We start from the raw sequence: 13890 nt of genomic DNA on the forward strand, positions 1-13890 counted from the left end.
ACATTACAAGTTCAGTCGTGGCAAGGTGGAAAGAAGGATACAGCCGGGGTACATACATTAGTGCGTCCTCATGCCTGTGTTGGGCTGAGGCAGCTTTGTGTTGTGGCCAAAGGCAGAAAGAGCAAAGAAGATGTCCCAGGGGCTGGGGACGGTTCTCCCCTGGGCTATCATATTCTGACAGAGGGAGAATTCTAAAGTCCTTCCTGGCCTTCGCTGGCTATTGCGGGCCATTGTGGGGTTCTCTTGTGCTGGATTGCTTATTTCACAGATTGCTGCTTGCTCGGAAACTCATTATCGATCTGCGATCTGCGAGCCTCTGCGGGTCCTCTGGCCCATGCCCATGGAAGTTGGGGCGGGGGGGGGGGGGGCTTGTTCAGCATGACCCCTTCAAGGCTAGATAGGGACACTGACTGCAGAAGACTTTGGAAGCCTCTGAACTCCCTGCTGGAGGGATCCCCACTTCAGCTGGAGCTGGAGCAGTCTGGAGGTGGGATGGGCGCACTCCCGCCATCTTTGTGGCACTTCGTTCTGGGGAGCAGCCTTGACGCCAGATGCTGCCCACAGCTAGTCCTGTGGGTGTGCTCCCAGCCAAGGAAGGCTCCTAATTACAGAGGTAGCTCCAGCGACAGGCATGACACTTCACAGCGAGGCATGTGGGCGGGATGGAATGCCAGAAACAAAACAGGGAGACAAGAAAACAGAGACAGGAGAAACAGAAATAGTCAGGGCCAGATACCAGAGGTGGTGGTGGGGGCTCAGAGGAGCTCTGGACCTCTTTAGAGAACGTCTGTCTTGGGCTGTCCCCTTAACCACTACAACCCCTCCAGAATGAAGTCCTAGGACGGCTGCTCCCCTTTAGCCCCAACCCCCACCAGTGAAGTCTCAGGACAGGCTTGTGACATGGGTGTGCTCTGAAGTGGGTCTTGTGAGAGCGCCTGAGCAACCGCCAACAGGTCCCAGTCGAGCAGTTTTTTTGGGGAAGGGAGGGTCCAGTGAGCCAATGCCACCTGAGTCACCCAGCTTCCTGCTCCTGGCTTGGGTGACTCCATGAGCAGACTGATACAGGTGGAGCTCACCTGCTCTGCCAGCCTGTCTGCCCCTCCCTCCCTCCCTCCCTCCCTCTCCCCTCCACAAGCCCTGGGAAATGCCTGGAACCCTTCCCACAGAGAAGCCATTGCTCCTGAGCAAGCTTGCACCTGTGCATGTGGTCACACCTGCTCTAGGACTCACACACACACACACACACACACACACACACACACACACACTCTTCTCTCGTACCTTGGAGTTCATGGGAAGAAATGCATCCCTATTCCCATGCACACACAAGAAAATTGAGGCTGGAGCCAGGAGAGGGGCTTGTCTATGGCATATGAACAGCAAATGTATAGCAGGGATGGAACCAGAACCTTTGTCTCCTGTCCACTGGGTCATCTCCCAAACGACCCCTGTTTCCAACCTAGGGAAAAGTGGGGTTCTGGGGGAGAAGGAAGCAAGGACTGATTCTTCAGGCTTGATTTCTGTCATCTGAGGTGAGTCTTTAGGAACACTTTGCAGTTAGACAGCCAGGGTGGAAGGCTGGTGGATGGCCACAGATGCTGAGGCCCCTCTCCCAAGGCTCTAAACCAGCAACCTAGACCTTATTTCCTCTAAGTCACCACCTATGGTGCCCAGCAAGCAGAGCCACTGCGATAGATGAAGCAAAGAGACCAGCAGACACACCCGCTAGGTCTCAGTGACTGGGTAGGAATTGGGGCAGGACTGACAATCCAGGGCCAGGACCCCGGGGGAACGTGAGAGTTGAGATCCTTGAATATTTCATCAGCACCTTCAGCTCCTACTGAAGCAGCAGCCAGCTTACAGCCCATGGATAATTTATGATCCCAACAGAGAACCTGGAAGTAGCGAGGGGGAGGGGCACTGAGGGGGAGGCAGGACCAGGCTGTGGACCAGAGTGATGGAGAGACGCCCTGGAGATGGGAGTGTGGATGTGAGAGGTTGGGGGCAGGGGCTCCCAGCACCAGAGACTTTTCCAAGTTTGAGGACACCAATATATTAAAAATAAACAACACGGAGATGCTGGAAATAACTGCTAAAGGTTAGAGTCACAGGACAAGTATTTTCTGACTCCCAGGCCTGACCCTGCGTCTGTGACGGAGTGTATAATCTCATCCTGAGATAACAAAAAAATGTAATGGTTCTGTGTGACTGTGAGGCCCTCAAATAACCTACTCCACACTTGGGCAGGCCAGGGAGAAAAGCTAGACTTCCCACTTGGACTGGATGAGCCAGCCCTTGTCAGCCTCCTCCTCCAGGAGGACCCTAAAAATTTAGCCAAGCAGTTAAGGGTAAAGGAGGCAATCAAATATGGCCACCTCTGACTTCATCCAAGGAACATGACATTACACCCTCTTCCTCCTCCCCCCCACCCCCCACCCCGGACAGAGTTTCACAAAACCTAGGCTGGCCTCAGAGCTGCTATGTCGTTGAGGATGATCTTGAACTTTTAATCCCCCTGCCTCCATCCCCGGAGTGCCAGGATTACAGTTCTGAACCATCCTACCTGGTTTATGTAATATTGAAAATGGAACCCGAGAGTTCCATGCACGCTAGGCAAACTCTCTGAGCTACACCCCCAGCCTCACAAATTTCTTTTTAAAGGAAAGCTGGGGAAGGTGACCCCAATGGAAAACGGCAAGTTCTCTTGGCCTCTGCTTTCCTCATGACCTTAGAGAACGCTTCCAGGTCATCTAGAGGTCAAGCATATGTGTGTGGGGAAAGGGCAAACAAGCACACCCTCCCCCTGCCTCAGTTTCCCCACTTGAGTCATGGGCAGAAAAGGTGCTCCTATACCAAGGGCTGTTTCAGGGGACAAAAGAGATGCTATCCAGGAGCCTTGGCGCCAGCTGAGACCCAGGGAGGTAGTGATTATGAGGTGATGGGCCCACAGGCTGGGCCTGGGATTTCAGTGTCTGCTAGGGCTGTTTGCTGAGCTCCCAGCAAACTCCCATCCAATCCCTTCATCTTGAAACTTGATCGTAAAAGGAGCCAACCAGAGCTGTGTGTTAGTCAGGATCAGAGTTGGCCCAGCCCTGGGGTCTGACCCAGACTCTTGGGGGCTGTTTCCCCATCCATGAAATCAGGGCCATCTTCCAGGGCTGACCTTGGAGAGATACTGTAAAAGAGGGCCTGGAGGAAGGCCAGAGTGGGGAGACCAGGATGATGGCCCCCGGGGCCCTGTGGGCTTTGTTAGTCTGGTAAAGTTATTAGCTCCGGAGCCAGCTTGACATGGAGAAGGGCCCCTTCTTTGTCCCCAGAAGAGACTCTATTCTCAGACACAGGCAACATCTGATAAAAATTCCTTTTCTTAATTTTTAAATTTAAAAATTGTATGATGGGCTGGAGAGATGGCTCAGGGGTTAAGAGCACCGGCTGCTCTTCCAGAGGTCCTTGAGTTCAATTCTCAGCAACCATATGGGGCTTACAACCATCTATAATGAGGTCTCATGACCTCTTCTAGCATGCAGACAGAACACTGTATACATAATAAATAAATAAAATATTTAAAAATAAATAAAAATTGTATTATATGTATGGGTGTTTTGTCTGCAAGTATGACTGTTCACCACATGTGTGCAATGCCCACGAAGGACAGAAGGGGGCAGCAGATCCCCTGGAACTGGAGTTACAGGCAGTTGTACAGAGTTGTCATGTGGGTGCTGGGAATCAAACCCAGGCCTCTGGAAGACCAGCCAGTGCTCTTAACTGTTGAACCATCTCTTGAGCCTCTTTAAGTATTCTTTTCAAGGCTGATCCCATCATACTGGGTTGTCAGTACTGACATTAACACCATGAAAGTTGTAAGCAGCACTCCACTGCTAAATTTGACTGGCTAAAAAACATATTTTCCGGCTAAGAAAGGAATTTATTCCTTTGGAATTTGGGGGTGGGGCTAATGGAACTCTCTTTCTTCCACTGATCATAACTCTCAGGATTCAGGAAGCTACTATCCTAAGTGTCCCCAACAACTCTGTCCCAGGCCACCCAACAGAAGACCTAAATCCCACGGGGCTGACGCCTATTCTTCCCTCCTTCATTTTATCTTCCCACCTTCTTTTCTTCCCCTCTTCTCTTCCCCACTCTCCCTTTGCAATTCCTTATAGGCTAAACATAGTAGGAGCGCTATACTCCACCGTTCTCCCCAGCTGACAGCCCAAAGCCCAGGGCCTCTCCCTTCCTTCTGACCTTCCTTCAGACTTCACTTTCCCTTCTTCGAGCATCACGTGGAATAGAGGGGGAAATTTTGAGGGTGGTAAAAATTGTCAAGTACCTAGTACTTGGGAGGCACTTCGCATTACAGAGTTCTGCTTTCATACGGATGGATCCAGAACATTTCTGTAGCATCTCTTGAGTTTGGTCTGATTGTGTGAGGTCACATCCTGGTGTTTTCTGCCCATCCCACACCTCCACCCAGCATACTGTTGAGAATGGCAGAGCTTGTGGGGTGTTGTAGGAAGGGTGAGGAGAGGTGAGAACATCTGGACTGGGTGGGGCTGGGAGAGTGGGCTGGAGGGCCCACGCGGAGACTGGCTGGGACTCTGTCTCACCGGTTTGGGGAGCCAGCTGGCTGGGCAATGGGAGAGGCTCACAGTAGGGAGAGATGGGAGGGGCTGGCAGCTCCCTGAGAAAGGGGAGCTGAGTGAGGCATGCTGGATTGGCTGAGCACCTGGATGGGATTCCTAGGGATAGCTAGGTAATACACACACACACACACACACACACACCACATACATACATTCAGATGCATACTCAAACACAGTCATACATGTAAACTGAAACCCTTCAGCATTCTGGGTCCCTCTTACCTGGCTCTATTTTCCTATGTAATATATCTAGCATAACTCAATTTTTGTTTTTACATAAGGTCTTCCTGTGTAGCCCTGACTGGCCTGGAACTTCTGCCTCGTGAGTCCTGGAATGCCAACAATTTATATAAGATCTATTGGTTACCACCTGCCTCGTGGAACAGCAGCTCCAAGAAGACGAGGTGACTGGCCTGTTTTGCTCATGATTATGTGCCTAGCACTTGCAGCATGCCAGGTACATAAAAGGCACTCAATGTGTAGATGAATGAAGCCTTTCCAAAACACACAGGCACACACACATATATGGACAGGTACATACACACTGAAAGACATCTAGGTGCCACAGGCTCACAGCTGCCACAGATAACCTCAGACCTCTGCATGCAAGTGCACACACACATACACACCCCTCTTTGCACTCTGACCCACAAGCACCTTCCATACCCACACCCAGCAGTCCAGATTCCAGAGCTGCTGCTCACAGTAGCACACATCTGTGCAGACATGCTCAAGCTCATCTTGCTCCCTGCACCAGACCTGCAGGGCAGCCCCTCCCTGGAGCAGGGGGTGGGCCATCAGATGCTGACAGCGTAACAGCCTGGGAGGGTGAGGATGGACAGAGCCATCCTGGTACCTGGGAGCTGTCAGGAAACCACTCTCCTATGATAGAGATGGAGGCTGGAGAGAGGCTATCAGTTCCCTACCCTGAACCCAGTTCTACCTCTGAAGGCCGACAGACTTGGACCAGAGCCTAGGGGAGAGGTAGATGGGATATCAGTCCTCTAGGCGACAGAGGGGTGTGGGTCTCAGGACAGGTCATCTGGCATCTGGGAGCAAGGGTGTGGCAATGAGAACTGTATGCCCTTCCCTGGGTCAACTCCACCCTCCATTTGAGAGGCCTCTGCCCCCTGGGAGTTTGGTGAGATGTAGAGTAAGGCAGAGCTGTCACCTTCTTGCGCTTGACACTGTGCGCCTCTTGAAAGCGCCCCTTTTGCAGACCCTAACCCCCTGCAATGGAACAGCAGTGGGTGTGGTGCTAGAGGACATCTTTGCCCCTGCTCCCCCAGAATCCTGCCCCCAGAGCCAGTGCAAGGTTGGACAAGCGAACTCTGACGGTCCCATTGCATTTCAAGAAGTCCGAAGTCTTCAAACCATTTCCCTAGGGTTCCTCTGGCTACTGAGCTGGAAGTCCAGCAACAGCCAGACTGGGCATGCTCTAATTCCAGGGAAATCCCAGGAAAGAAAAACAAGCAGTAAATGTCTTTAGATCGCCTCTCTTGGAACCAGAGAAATACAGACATCCCCAGTTAGAAATCTGAAACCACTGTCTTCCCAAAGCTGCCGGGAGTACTGTGTCTTCACGCCCCCTGGTGGCAGGTCTGAGGTTGCACACAGCTAAGAGGGATTCCCCCCAGCTCTCAATCAGATATCAGGGTTGTGGAGGGTGTAAGGCCACAGGGTGCACAGGCTGGCATTATACAGATAAGGGAAGGTGGGCGGAGGGAGGGAGGCAAGGACCTATACCCACACAGCTCAAACCTTGGAGACTGGCCTCAGGTGCAGTGACTCATTCAACAATAAACATTTATTGAGCACCAGAACTCCAAGCCCCGTGTTCTTCACAAACCCCTCTGCAGCTCAGACAGAACTGTCACCTGGCTGGCCTTGGTCCTGCGACTCAAGCCAGACGCTGACAACTTCCTCAGAAGGATGTCCACCTTAGGGGAGCAGAAAGGGGGAGGAGGGACCCCCCAACAGCTCACTTGCCAACCAGCAACATGGTCACACTTCTGCGGTTCAAGGACACAGAGAGGAAGGGTGGAGTCTGGGCCAACTGTATCCCTTTTAAGGTTTTTCTTCTTGTTTCATTTGGAGATGGTCTCTCTATGTAGCTTCCACTGGCCCCTGGAACTCACTATGTGGACCAGGCTGGCCTTGAACTCAGGTCTGCCCGCCTCTGCATCTCAAGTGCTGGAATTAAAGGCCTGCGCCACCCCACTCAGCCTTGTTTGTTCTGAAACAAGATTTCACCATGTAGTCTCAGCTGGCCTAGATTCGTAGGCCACGCTGGCCTGGAACTGAGATCTGACTGCTTCTGCCTCCCCTGGGTGCTGCTGTCAATGGCGTGCACCGCCATACCCAGCCATTTTAAGTTTTAATAAATAGTTCTTGTTCCTGGACCAGTATCCTGAGTTTAAAGGGTGCACTAGGTCACCACTCCCTCTTTTTTTTTTTTTTTTTTTTTTTTTTTTTTTTTGTTTTTCGAGACAGGGTTTCTCTGTGTAACAGTCCTGGCTGTCCCGAAACTCACTCAGACCAGGCTGGCCTTGAATTCAGAGATCCACCTGCCTCTGCCTCTCAAGTGCTGGGATTAAAGGCGTGCACCACTCTTATGCCAGTTCAGGCTCTGGTTCTGAAAAGGAAGGAGAGAGCAAGGGGTTAGTCCTGCCCACTCCAACAAGTGTCTGAGTACTGACCTAGCAGGAGGGTAGGTCACTAACAGGCTGCAACACCCTACAGCAGGGTGGCAGCACCCACCCACACTCCAGACTGGCACCATAGCCCAGGGAGAACTCCGTCCCTAGCACCCACCCCAAACTGTGTCCCTAGCCCTTCACCACAGTCTGTTACTGACCAGCCTCCGCCTCATCGCCCTTGGCATCTGGCTCCTGCCACCAGTCAGCATAGAAGCCCTCTTCATAGTCTCCCTCCCCTTCAAACTCAGCATCAGACGGGGGTTCTTCTGTCTCCCCTGGTTCACCGGGGGGTGATTCTGTCTCCTCCAGCTCCATCTAGAGCAGCCCAGGGTTGTGGGGGGAGAAACTGAGTCACAGCAGGCCCACATCCACATATAGGCTCCCCTTCAGATCAGGACACTCCCCCCACCCCATCTTTCAGTCTCCACCCACTTCAGCAGGTTTTCTGGTGTCGTCCTGGCAGGAGGTGAGCAGGTAGGCCTGAAACCCCCTCCCCAGTGCCAGCAGCTAACATGAGGGCAATGGCAGGGTTTGTCCTGTTGGGTCCCATTCTGAAACTGCTTCCCAGAGTGACACCAGGGGGAGGCGGGGTGCTAGCGTCAGCATGGCTGGCTTGCACCACAGCCCCACCTTTGGCTCCACACCCGCTGAGAACACTGCTAGTCTTCTTGGCATTGCTGCTCTGCCAGGAATGCCTTTGCAACCCTGACCTGGATGGGCCTGTGGAGTCCTCCAAAGCCACATGTCCACTCTAGGCTGAGGCCTTCAAGCCTCACCCTGGCCAGGACCCACACTGGCCTCTGAAGCTGCACGGTCTACGCCTCCCTCATGAGAACTGCTGGGGGACAGACTGATCCTCTCAGCCACTCACTGCCACCCAAGCCTGACGTCTGGCAAACAGCGGACCAAAAGTGACAATCATCGAAACTGCTGCGCATCCTGAGCATCTACCGCGTGCCAGTTGCATGCTTGGTGCTTTAAATGATCTCATTTAATTGGCATCACAATGAAAGTCAAAGGGCATGCTCCTCATCTCAAGGTTGAAGGTGCAGGGGTTTGCTAAGTGACTTCAGACTGATGCTAAGGCCACCCGGCTGGTAAAGGACAGAGCAGGGATGAAGAGCACCTAAGCCAGCCACATGTCACAATACAGACCCTGCTCCTGCATTCACTGAAGGTGAGGTACAGTGAACGTACCGAGGGGTAAATAATCTGCACAGCAATCCCCCAAGAAACCCAGGCCGCCCCGCCGAGCCCTCACATGAGAACTATGGCTCTTCCTAGCTTCATTCACTCATGCATTCAGCCATTTATCCACAGGCTCAAACTCCTGCGAATGAGCAGAATGCCAGGTGCAGTAGCAGAGCTGGAGATGATGTAGTCTCTTGTCCTGGGATGCAGTTGTCGAGGAAGCCATCTGGCCGTGGTGAGATGGATGAGGACTATGAGGTTACTCCAGGTCTCAGGCCAGGTGGCCAGGCAGGTGGGGAGGCCAGTGTCAGCCCAGAAGAAAGCCAGGACATCCAGCAAGGGCTCCCTAGAGGAGCTGCCATTTGAGCTGGGCCCAGGAGGCCTAGGCCTGGGATCACTAAGGTGGCAGGAAAAGAGAGGTACAGATGGGGGACAGGAAACTCCTGCTTCGCAACAGCTGGCGCGGTCATACAGTGACCTCAGGAAAGAGCCTGACAGGTCCCCAACATGGTCCAGCCTCTTATGGGGAGCCACTCACCTCATCATCAGCCTGAAGGTACATGTGTGTGAAGTCCAGCAACTCCCGAAGCTCAGAGGTCTGGTTGTGGTAGAGCATGGCCTCCTAGGAGGAGGAAGGGCAGAGTGAGGTGGACCCTGCTGCCAGATGGCAGAAAGACAGGGCTCAGGGATCAGGGGGAAACAGATCAGCTCATAGAATAACCCTAGTTACTGGGAACACTGGATTAAGAAGGATTCTGAGGATTCCAGGAGGAAGAGTGCTTCAATCCATTAGTAATGCCTGCCCAGGCATGGAAAGTGGGGATGGCACCATGGAGCTCATAGTTGCCAGCCTTGCTCTAAACTCCCGAGGGGTTTTCTCATTGGTTCAGACTAACAGGCTAAAAGACAGCACTGAGGTGAAAGCAGGCATGTGTGGGCACCTATTTGCATTCCACCCACATCCCAGACGCTATGCTGAAGCCTAGACTCTAACCACAGCCCATATTCATCTTTTCCCCTTCCTCTCCAGCCTTCCAAGGAAGCCAAGAGGTTTTTTGTTTTTTTTTTTTTGTTTGTTTGTTTGTTTTTCTAAACCAAGCCACAAAACTAACTGCAGGTTAGGCCAGTTCCTCACTAGAGGCAGTTCCCACCTCCCGGGGCTGGAAATCCTCTTCTTCAAGCCCCCAGCGAGCCCGATGGAAGCGGTAATACACCAGGTTCTGCTGCATGACACTGTCCTTGGGGTCAAAGAGCATGTAGCTAGCAGCACTGCGGGCAGCCTGGCGCACGTCATTCACTGCAGGCAGGACAGAGTAAGGGGGTGACCCTCATGTTTTCCTTTAAAGGCAATCCACTCATCCCACTCACACCCACCTTCCAACCTCGCCCGCTGCCTCTACCCCCAGACTCCTCCCAGAATATCTGCTGGCTCCTCACCCTGCCCAAAAGAACACAACCCAACAGGCCCTGGGTGTTGCCCTCTTACCAGGCAGTGTGAGTCACCACCCCTGACACCTCAATCATTGCCGTTGCGTTTTATAGACAAAGGATGGGAGGCAGGGGGAGATTAGATAAACTGCTTGTACCTGATACTGCTGAAGATTGACAGCAACTGGGGGGATCAGAGATGCTCAGGGCTCTTTGCCACAGCCCTCAGGAGGTCTCTGGCTGCCTGACCTCAGCCCCTCCACTCACAGCTCCAGCCCCTGAAGTGGGCATCCCTGAGTTGTAGGAACCCTGGACTGTCCCACTCCAGCCCCAGCTGATGATGGCACAACCTCTGTGTGACTCCCTAGTCATGGGGCTAATGGTCTCTTGCCCTTTAGAAACCTCAGTTTAATCTGGAGAATGGGTCCAGGGATGCCAGTGGCATGGTGTCGGTGAGAGGAGAGAGATGGGGGTACAGAAACTCTTCAGTGCTGAGCAGTGTCGCTGACCTAGACTAACCCTGTGAGGGCCTCTCGCCTTCCCCACATCCCCTGCCTGACTTCCTGCCCATGTCTCCACCAACCCTAGCCGTTCATCCCCTTCCCCGGAGTCTTCACTCTGAGAGACACCTTCCCACATTTCTGGGAGACCCCGTGGGTTGCCCTTTCCCATACCCCTTACCCCACTTTACCCAGCCCATTCAGGACGCTCACATTTGTAGTAGGCAAACTGCAGGTAGTGATACATGGTGGCCACAAACTTGTCCACGAAGTAGCCGCCCACGTTGGGGGTGAGATTGGCTTCGCAGTCTACCTGGCACTGCAGGGACTCTGCAAAGAGATCTAGGAAGGATGCAGCAGTCAGGAGCTGCTGTGCGCTAACCCTGATCTCCTGAGAAGACCAAGATCTGCCTTCGGAGCCTGTTTTCCTGTGCAAGAGGTACGTCCCTGTCAAGGTTTCATAGGCTAGCATGTGTGAAATGCTTGGCACATAGTACTTGATGTGGGCTGAGAAGTACCTGCTGCCCGCTACACCTGTTGCTCGACCCCTATCTGACACCAGAGGGCATTCTGGGAGAAAAGCAGCTGAGAACAGCAAGTGAGCTTTAGGGGGGACGGGGACCATACAGGACCCCACCTTTACCCTCTTTTTAAAATTATTATTTTATTATCTTTTAATGATCTATTTTTATTTTGAGTGCTTGGTGTTTTGCCTTGCATGTATGTCTGTGTGAGGGTGTTAGATCCTGGAGTTAGACAGTTATGAGCTTCCATGTGGGTGCTGGGAATTGAACCTGGGTCCTCTGGAAGAGCCGCCAGTGCTCTTAACCGCTGAGCCATCTCTCCAAGCCCCACCTTTACCATCTTTGAGGGGCCTTGTGGTTAGGGATCCAAAGACTAGTTGTGATTTCATTTCGTCCACCACTGCCTTCTGCACACACCTGTCTAGTGCCAATTACAAGTCTTTGTTACTGTGTTTTTTTGTTCATTTGGTTAGTTGTTTCTGTTTTGAGACAAGGTCTCATTATGTAACTCTAGCTGTTCTGGAACTCACTATGTAGACCAGTGTTATGGAATATTACATTTACTTTGTAAAGATGTGTTTTTTTTTGAGATGGGGTGTAGTGGGTAGCCATCCTAGCTTTGGCCTGGAAGTTCCAACCCCCATTGAGGCTTCAGTAATGGTCACACCCCCAAGGCAGGGCTGAGGGAGGAAGCAGAAGACTCAGGATCAGAGGAGAGGTCTCTCTTGGTTCTGGGATCCTGGACACTGGAGGTAGACCAAGCAGAGTTCTCCAGAGAACACCACTGGACTGTGCCATACCTTTGCCAGACCCTACAACCTATCCCTTCATTTGTAAGTTACCCCACAAAATAAACCTCCCTTTTAACTACGTGGAGTGGCCTTAATACCTGGCTCTGCCTCCTGAGTGCTGGGATTAAAGGCGTGTGCCACCACTGCCAGGCTGTGTTACATTTGTTTATGGTGCATTTTCTTAATTATGTAAAGATGTGCTACTGTTTCATCTTGCCTGCCTAAGGCACCTGATTGGTCTAATAAAAAGCTGAACGGCCAATAGCTAGGCAGAAGAGGGACAGGCGGAGCTGGTGAGCAGAGAGGGAGCCATCTGGGGCCAGGCAGCCACCAGCCAGCCAGACACGGAGTAAGACAGAATGAAGAAAGGTTTAAAAAGCCCAGAGGCAAAACACAGATGAAAAGCAACAGGTTAATTTAAGCTATAAGAGCTAGCGGGGCAAGCGTATAAGGCCGAGCGTTCATAACTAATAAGTCTCTGTGTCATGATTTGGGAGCAGGTTGGTGGCCCAAAGACCAGGCTGGCCTTGAACTCATAGAGATCCACCTGCCTCTGCCTCCCAAGTGCTGGGGCTCAAGTCATGGAACACCATCACTCCCCACTTTTTTGAGACAAGATTTCTCTATATAGCCCTAACTGTCCCATAATCGGCTATGGGTACCAGCATTCCTCTCTTTTGACCGGAGACAGAAGATACAGCTTCAGGGCACTTTGCTATGTCTGCTGAATGCTGTTGCTGGTCATAGCCCCGAGTTCTGAGGCCTTAGGAGGCCTGGAAGCAGAGGCCCTATGGGTGAGGGATATGCACAGTGGTCTGAATGGGAGATATACCTGCTATGGCTGGGTAGAAGTCCTTGAAGTCTACCTGCTCATGGGCCCCCTCACAGCCAGCAAGACACCGAGCAAAGACCAACATGTACTCAGCCAGGGCCCGCTCCATGTCTTCTGCGCTGCTGCGGAAGTCCCCGCTGTTGTAGAGCTTCACAGCCCGGAGGAACACAGCCTGGAGAGGACGCGGCAAGGGGGAGTCAAGGGAACCCCGACGGCTAGTAAAGTGTGCGTGTAGGGTGTGTGTGTGTGCCCGTGCGTGTGTGTGTGTGTGCCCGTGCGTGTGTGTGTGTGTGTGCCCGTGCGTGTGTGTGTGTGTGTGTGTGTGTGTGTGTGCGCGCGCGCGCGTGTGTGTGTGTGTGTGTGAAGGCGCGTCAAGGCCAGTCCACCCTCCCACTCTCTCCACACCTCGTAGGGCTGGGCCTCTAGGTCCGTAAGGGATTCATCTCCGATATCCAGCATCCCCCTGTAGTAGCTGAGATACTTGGCGGTCAGCTCGTGCTTGGGGTTCCTCTGGAGGAAGGTGTAGGCCGCAGCCACCGCCTTCTCCAGTCGGTTCGCCTGGTGGGGGGCGTGGGGAGTGGGTCAGTGGGGCGCCCGACGCGCCGCGGGGCCTCACGTTCTAGGGACCCTCGACGGCGGTCCGGGCCGCGCCCACCTTGAAGTGCGCGTAGTGCAGGTACTGGTAGGGCAGGCGGCTCTGGAAGTCGCGCAGCAGCTGCCGCGGCGGGTAGGGGACCTGGAAGGCGGGCAGCGTCCGCTTGCAGCGCCGCAGGCAGGCGGCGCGCTCCAGGACGTGGCCGAAGAGCCGCAGCTCGCGCGCCCAGTCCTCCCCGTCGCCGCCGTCGCGGTCAGCGTCCGGGCCGGGCGCGGGCGGGGGCTGCGAGGCAGCGGCGGCGGCGGCGGGGCCGCTGCAGTTGGCGTGGCAGAAGGCCTCGCTGTCGCGCAGCAGCCGGTGCAGCCGCAGCGCCGCCTCCAGGTAGCGCGCACTCTCGCGCCAGCTCTCGCCTTCGTACTGCTCCAGAGCGTGGCCGTAGGCCGTGGCCAGAGGCATCAGGTCCTCCGGCGGGAAGCCTCGGAAGCTGTACTTCTCGTACTGCGCGCCGGCGCTGCCCAGCAGCAGCCACAGCAGCCCCCACGCCGGGCGAGCCATGCCCACGCCGCGCCCCGAGGCTCCCCGAGCAGCGGGAGGACCGATGGCTCCAGTCCCCCACCCCAACTCCCACCCCCCCTCCCGGAGCTCCTGCTGGGTCTTAGCGCCGGGCCTCGGGCTAGAGCAGGGACG

At 53.9% G+C, this 13890-nt stretch overlaps 1 protein-coding gene across 1 annotated transcript; it reads right to left on the reverse strand.

Moving 5' to 3' along the window:
- Positions 1-7248: 7248 nt before the first annotated feature.
- Positions 7249-13811, reverse strand: P3h4 (prolyl 3-hydroxylase family member 4 (inactive)). The gene is made up of 8 exons (XM_036197348.1): positions 13264-13811; positions 13014-13166; positions 12609-12780; positions 10675-10803; positions 9685-9830; positions 9072-9155; positions 7501-7657; positions 7249-7278 (listed from the first exon to the last, which is right to left on the reverse strand). The coding sequence occupies exons 1-8, from the start codon at positions 13756-13758 to the stop codon at positions 7256-7258; spliced, it is 1359 nt and encodes a 452-aa protein (XP_036053241.1). The 5' UTR covers positions 13759-13811; the 3' UTR covers positions 7249-7255.
- Positions 13812-13890: the final 79 nt, after the last annotated feature.

This window comes from Onychomys torridus, chromosome 8 (assembly GCF_903995425.1).
Source record: "Onychomys torridus chromosome 8, mOncTor1.1, whole genome shotgun sequence".
Lineage (NCBI taxonomy): Eukaryota > Metazoa > Chordata > Mammalia > Rodentia > Cricetidae > Onychomys > Onychomys torridus.